At 53.2% G+C, this 7,347-nt stretch overlaps 1 protein-coding gene across 5 annotated transcripts in view; it reads right to left on the bottom strand.

Annotated features, from left to right (window-relative positions):
* Positions 1-4,840: 4,840 nt before the first annotated feature.
* SNX19 (sorting nexin 19) overlaps positions 4,841-7,347 on the bottom strand; it is a 36,111-nt gene continuing 33,604 nt past the window's right edge. For 2 of the 5 annotated variants that reach the window (XM_082660619.1, XM_082660622.1), the window contains exon 11: positions 6,268-6,539. In XM_082660619.1, coding sequence (XP_082516745.1) covers positions 6,407-6,539 — 133 coding nt within the window. In that variant the 3' untranslated portion in view covers positions 6,268-6,406. Of the gene's footprint in view, positions 5,412-6,267; positions 6,540-7,347 lie in introns of those variants that run through there. The other 3 variants (XM_082660620.1, XM_082660621.1, XM_082660624.1) reach the window with 3 other exon arrangements.

Genomic DNA, 7,347 nt, shown 5'->3' with positions numbered 1-7,347 from the left:
TGCTAAATCATGGTAAATCTTTCTGACAGCTACAGGGGCAGAATGATTCTTTATCAAGGGGCACAGACAAAAGGGCTGATGCCCCAAGCTTACAGATCACCACACAATGCTATACCCAGCACAGAGAAGTCACAGCTTCTGTGGTCACGATAGTGCCTTTATCTGCAACCTCAGACTTTTGTGTTTATCTGTCTTGGTCTTTATCCCTCATTGATTAATCCAAGTGTCTGGAAGTAAGTATGACCCACTCTCCATTGGTCATAATAATATAGTGCAACAGTAACAGGGAACATATGGAGAAGAAAAAAACGTCGAAGTGTGCACGTGACCACATGTAAAATAAACAACAAGGATTTCCTGTATAGCACAGGGAACTATATTAAATATCTTGTAATAAACTATAATGAAAATAATCGAAACATTAAAAATGGATATACACATATATACGTATAACCAAATCACTTTGCTGTATACCTGAAACTAACAAACATTGTAAATCAACTACACTTCAATTGAGAAAAAGTCAAAGTGCGGATTATTTATACATAAGCCGCAGATTTACCTCCTTAACCTCTGTGGCACTTTAATACCAAAATTAGCTTGCATTTCCTAAACGAACATTGGTGAGAAAGAGGCCTATCTGGGATAGGCCTGCCAGTCACTTGAGGGAAATGGCAGAGCTGCCCGCTACCCGTTAGTGACACTTAAAATGTCACTTAGGAAACGTTTTCTAAGTTTGCATCTTGATTCTATTACTTTCCTTTCATTCCCCTCCAGCCCTCCACACCCAGAAGCAGTGTGCCAGTGGCCCCTAGAGAAGCGCCTGTGGGTGAGGTCTGCAGGATCAAGATGTGTGGGGAAACCAGACTCTGTCCTACTGGTGAAGACGTCAAAGCCAGGAGTAGTTCTCTGTATCCTATCACTTGCTTGTGTGCACTTCCAGAAAAGCCGAGTTCACAGGTACTTTCAGACCAGAGACAGGTGGGAGTGCGCGGGACGCGGCAGGAGGGCTCAGCGAATCTGAGAAGAGCGCAGTGCACGTGCCACGGGGGCTGCTGGCGCCCGAACTTCCTCCACCGCTTCGTGCTGCCTCTGCTTCAACCCCGCTGCTCCTGGCTCACGGCCGGGAAACGTTATGATGATTTTCACTTGTTTCTTGCTTGACACATTCTTCTGAGTTCGTGTTTTCCTGCCTGTTTTTAAGAAAACCAGACCCTGCCGTCTCTGTGCACTACGAAGTAGCAGACCAGTCTCAGGGTGCGGGAGGGGCTTTGGGGTAGCTGCCAGTGTTCCGTGTGTAGCGGCCTCCTCACCCTTTACGCCACAGAGGAGCGACGGAGGCTTGCTGGCTGGAAACCCTTCCGCCTCCAGCGCTTTGTTCTCTGGCCCACCAAGGCAGTGCAAGCAAGCGCTGCCCTGTGACTTCCGGCTCTCCCGGTGGAAAGGGGACAGAGGAGCCGCGTTATGGCGGAGCCCGCCCAGCGGGGCTTCAAGGAGCGCAGCATCATGCTTTCCCTTCTCCCCCGTTACGGCTCCTGCTCCCGTCTGCAGCGCGCAGGACGGCGAGGAGCAACTGCAGGCTCCCGGGCCGCGGCGGCGGGGTCTGGCCAGAGCGCGGCCGCCGTGGGTCCGGAGCCAGGCTGCTCCACGGCTCCGTCCAGGAGCTGAGGAGGGGCCAGTAATGGCACCGCTGCGTCCCAGGAGGGCGCCGGCGCTTGACAAACCTGCTCTTACACGTGATCTCGATTGACTCTCAAAAGGGTTTTAACGTTTTCGCCCCTTTTTCTACCAGAGACCTGAGTCTCGGTGCAGGTGAGTTACCCAACCACATGGCGTCCTCAGAGCCGACTAGGTGGCAGGGCGAGGACTCCGCCACCTCATATGCAGGCAGCGGCGGCAACAGGCCGGGAGGGAGCAAGGGGGTCAGGAGGGGCTGAGGCAGGAGCCGAGTCCCAGGGGCAGGACCAGGCCGGGCGGTTCGCGCGCGTGTGGTCGAGCCCCCCGTTCCCGGTAGCAGGCCTGCAGATGACAGACGCTCTCAGGGGGACTCTTCCTTGACCCCCGCCGTGCAGAGGGAACCCACCGAGGTCCCTCACCAGCCGGGCCCTCGTGCTCACAGGCCCCCTCCGCCTGACCCCCCCCCCCCCGGGGCTCCCGCCTCGGCTCTCACCCCTCCCTCCCCACACACCGGGCTCGCCCTGTGCTGGGCTGCACGCAGCTGTCTTTAAAATGTCTGGATTGCTGTAACATACACCAAAATGTGCCGTCTCAGCCACTTCGAAGTGTGCAATTTAGCAGGGTTACAAACACTCACACTGGTGTAGACGGGTCTCCAGGACTGCTTCCTCTCTCGTGAGGCGGAACCTCCGCACCCGCTACACAGCCACCCGTGGCCCTCGACCGCCATTACATCTGTCCTGTGGGCCTGGCCGCTCGGGGCACCTCAGATAAGAGGCCAGACAGGATGTGTATGCGGGGGACTCCCCGTAACTCTACCCACCTGGTTCACTGTGCTCTCCACCTGGACACCTCCCCATTGCTTCACCGGCTAATTCCCGTTAATCCTTTAGGAGTCAATTCAGATGTTATCACCTCAGGCTCTCCCTGGCTCCCCAGCCTCAATTAAGTGCCCCTCCTGTATATTTAGTGGTGCATTAGCTGCACCCAGTTGGAGGTGGCGACCGAGTCCTAAGCCCCTGATACTTGAGGTGCGGTTGAGGGCCTGCATTCTCACTGGCTACCTCTGGGAGCTTGTGAGAATGCAGTTCGCTAGGCCTTTACCGGGGCGCCAGGTCACTCACGCACACACTCCAGTTCAGTAAGCACTGTTCTCACTGGACGAGGGGCCTGGGCCAAACCCGGCCGCCGCCCTCTGTGTGAACAAAGCTTTATGCCAACAGCCGGTCATCTGAATACACACTGCCTGTGGCTGCTTTCACACCACAGTGGAAGGGCTGAGCAGCTGCAACAGAGACCACCATGTGGCCACACAGCCTAAAATACGTGTTCCCTGGCCCTTTACCACAGACGTCTACTAGACCATAGACTCCTTCAAAGTGAGAACCCGTCTTATTTTGCTTTGTAAGAAGAAAGGCAAATTAGCACAATGGTTATGTGTGTGGGCCTGAGGGCAGACTGACAAGATTTGTATCTCAGCTCTGCCATTTCCCTCAAGTGACCGGCAGGTCACCGTCTCTGTGCCTCGTGTTCCCTTATAAAGTGGGGACAGAGAGTAGAACTACCTCACAGGGCTGATGTGTGGGTTGTGTAAGGTAACGGACGTGAAGGGCTTCACGTGGCACCTTCCGCAAACATTACCCTTAGCTGGTTCGCTATTTTTAGAGCACCGGGGACTTTGGTGATGTTGGCGGGATGGCCCCTGCACCTGACACTGTTTATCAACGCCCATCCTCTGCTTCTTCCTTGCTAACATCTAATTATTTTTTCAGGTATCTAACCTTCCGGGAGAGTGACCTCCTCCCTGGGCGACAAACACGACTACGAGCCAGTCGTGGTCATGCATCCTCAATGTCAGTGGACTGGCTTAGGGGTGGGCAGTTCTGGCCAACGAGTCAGGAGAAGAGGAATCTTGGAGGGCTTCTGGAAAACGGTTTCCTCATTCTTTAGAAGAAAACGTGGGAGAGATGCCCCCGTTCTTTCATGGATATTTGTTATATGTGAATGTGATGCCCTGAAGCGCAGCAACTATGAAGGGAAGCAGTCTGAGGACGAGCTAACATGTTTACAAGGGCAAAGCAAAAAGATGGGAAGAATCTGGGCCCTCTATGAGGTCAGAGTTGTTGAATCCATCAACCCCTGGGCCTCACCCACTCAGGTACTGATCTGAGGGAAGACAAATGTTTCTAGTAATTTAATTTCAGGCTAAAGCAACCTAACTCATATAGCCAGGGACCATGCTGACACATATTTTTACTCCGCCCAGGACCTCACAACTGTTGTTGGGTGCCATGAGCAAAGGAAGAGTGGAAGTTGGAAATGAATGGGCTGGGTAGGGCAAAAGGAGAATCACGGATGTTCCAGGTTAGTGTAGGTCCAATTCTTCATTCATCACTCTCTCTCTCAGCTGGAGTATCTTTTCCTGAGACCTGTGGCTCGCTCCCAAATGCTTATCTCCCTTGTTGTCTGAACCTACTACCTAAACATGGGAGGTCGTTTCAGAGCCAGATTGGGTTTGATTATTTCCTTGACGATATCCATTATTTCCCTTCTGGGTAGGAGGAGGGTCTGCAGACAGCTGATCTTTTTGAGGCAGAGAGTATGGAGGTGGGGTCTCTTATAGAACACGAAATACAAGGAAGTGTTCTTTGGGCTGGAAGTATCAAAAGATTGCTTAGAATTTACCGTTATAGGGGTTTAACGGTGTTGTCAGCTTGTGTACTGGTTTTGTGTCATATCTGAGCCAGAACTAGTAGCAGAGATTCAAAGCAACATAGGTGGCAAGTACACATGAGAGCAAAGCATGGGGAGAGAAGGGCAGCAGAGCACGGGGCTGCCCCCCACCTCTCCTGGAGAGCACCCTGGCCCTGGCGGTGGGAGGGAGGGGCAGCACAGTGTCGCTGGGCCCCCTGCAGTCCCTCACCCTGCAGACACTTACCACAGGGAGAAATGCTGAGCGGCTTCTCCTGTGAGTGCCCCAGGTTGGGAGATGCTCTGAGAACTCTGGAGCCATAAAGTGACTGTAACAATTAACTTTTTGTTTTGTTTTGGTTTTGTTTTTTTTGCCGTACGCGGGCCTCTCACTGTTGTGGCCTCTCCCATTGCGGAGCACAGGCTCTGGATGCGCAGGCTCAGCGGCCATGGCTCACGGGCCCAGCCGCTCCGCAGCATGTGGGATCCTCCCGGACCGGGGAACGAACCCCTGTCCCCTGCATCGGCAGGCGGACTCTCAACCACTGCGCCACCAGGGAAGCCCAACAATCAACTTTTAAGGCAGAAGGAACCAAGTGACATGACCTTATTCATCCCCTTGCCTTTAGGCACTAACAGTACCACTAAAGCCCCCAATTACCTCACTACATGTTTGATGGTTAAAAGCCTTCCGGGGTGGGGTGTGGGGAAGCAGAAAGATTTCACAGGTTTCTCCCGTGAGCCGTTTTAATCTAAGAGAACTTTGACACTTGTCCTAGACCCACCCTGTTCTCGCCAGTCCAACCCCAAGACCCTCTTCCAAGTGGAAGGGTCCCAGTTCAGTGGCATCAGGCACGCCCCAGCAAGCGCAAGCTAAAGGGACGAGGGTGAGCGAACCCCCCGCGGTGAGACCTATGTGCAGCGCCTACCTCCTGGCTCTCCGTCCCTCCTTTCCTTCCACCAATTTCTACGAATTGTCCGTCTTTCTAATGGACGCCATGCCTTTGCTTTCACCACTGGTGCTCTTCAAGACTAATTAGATCCTGAAGGAACAGGAAGTAAAAAGCGGTTTCTGGGTAAGCTGCTAATGTTCGTGGCTTAGAGCTAAAGTGGCCTGCCAGAGACCTGCAGAGAAGAGAACCCTCACTCCTCCCTCCGGGCATTCTCAGCCAAGAGGCAAGTGCTTCCCTTCCCTCGGGCAGCTCTGGGCTGAATATGCAACTTGCCATTTGATTGGGTTGAAGGAAGACTGAGGAGGCCACAAAGGTCAAAACTCACTTGCTCTTGGGGAGGGGGTTAGAAAGCTAGTAAAGAAAACCTGCGGTGCAGCTGTCTCAGGAGAGGGTACGGAGGGTTGGGTGGATCTACCAGAAGTGTTGTCAGTCTGTGCTGGGGTCTTTGGGACAGGAAGAGTACAGCCACCCAGGGAGAAAGCCTGCAGTGACACCCTCTACGGGGCCGATGTGCTGGAAGCACGCCTTGAGAAAGGTTTCCCTCCCTCTTGCGGGGCTGTTGGGAAGCTACGTAGGACCAGGGGTCTGGCTTTCCAGAGTGGTCCCAAATGAATTTTCAGTTTCCTGGTGGAAACAGCGAACTCAGAAGATTGTCTTCTCTAAGAAAATCTGGCTATGGTTTTTCTCCTGGTCTACCTAGAGCCTGCACTGGTGGGTGAGGCACACGTGTGCACAGGGCCAGGCTATCGGCAAACAACCTTAGGGAGGAGGGCAAAGGAGAGGCAAAAGGGGCTCATTCCTCTACCTCACAGCTTCCTTTTCCAAAGGAAGCAGGATCCGCCCACCAGCAACAGTCCAAACACCACCAAAGAGGCATGGAAATGGGTATGCATGCAACTGGTCCATATACCCCCTTATCGCCTGGTACAAATGGAGTATAAGTTGGGGGAGAACTGTGCCACTGAGACCCCAGGCCTTCTGAGCCACAGCCCAGTTCCAGAGACACAGCCCTCCTGACTGGTCTCTGGGTGGCAGAGTAATGCTCCCTTCCTAACCTTCGAAGAAATGGGTGAAATAACCTCTGGCTAAGGGAAGATGCCCATCTTCTTGGGGCTGCCTGGGGTGTCTGCGGCAGAGCTGGTTATGGCGGACTCCTCAGCAGAGGCACTGAGATCCAAGAATTCCAGGATGATGTCCCAAAGGCAGTAAATCAAATGCCTGAAACAAATGAACAAAACAACTCAGAGGAGGGTCTGGCTCGGTCTAGAGACACCAGATCCTGTTTATGACATTTATCTTCCCTCTCCCTTTCCCCTCTACTGATATCCTTAGTGGACTCCAAACATCAACAGCTGGACAAAGCCTCTGTCATGAAATGAAAGTCTGTTGAACTCATAAAGGCTATGACCCCAGTAAAGGTGGAGATGGTACTCGAGACTAGATGTTAGGAAATTCCACATTGCTTTGTAGCTAGCTACATTAGCACATTGGCACTGCTCTGAAGAACTCTGAAGGAGGGAAAAATCCCTGTGATAACAACTTACTAAGAATTTTCAGGTTACCTGTTATGAGGTAAAGCCAGGAGCCTTGAGGTGCGAGAGTGAGCAGACACGGTGAGCTGCAGGACGGGGGTGAGAGGGGAGTGGGCGAGCACTCAACACGTGCAGAAGATTCCACCCCAAGGTACCAGCCAGGGAAGCACTGACCTCTCTGCACTATTCAAGGAGGTGCACCAGCATTTCTGGTCCCCTTATCAGAGGCCAACTCATCATCTTGTCTACCTCACATCAGGCAAAGACCCATGATGAAAGTACTGCCCAGGCCAAGGGCTGCTCTCGAGATGCTCACAGGGGCAGGCAGGTGTCAGGAAGGACAGGCCTGGGGGTGACAGGGCCTTTTCAGTAGCTCACGTCGGGGCCTGCATCGAGTTCTTCCAAATGCAAACGGTGGCTGGTCCCACCAGCTTCCGACCACCTGACACCTGCTCAGAAGCCAGCACAGTGGGTTTTACCCAGTGTGTGTGGAC

This window comes from Grampus griseus (genome assembly GCF_964374135.1).
Source record: "Grampus griseus genome assembly, chromosome: 8".
NCBI lineage: Eukaryota > Metazoa > Chordata > Mammalia > Artiodactyla > Delphinidae > Grampus > Grampus griseus.
This window is presented reverse-complemented; position numbering and strand designations above follow the sequence as displayed.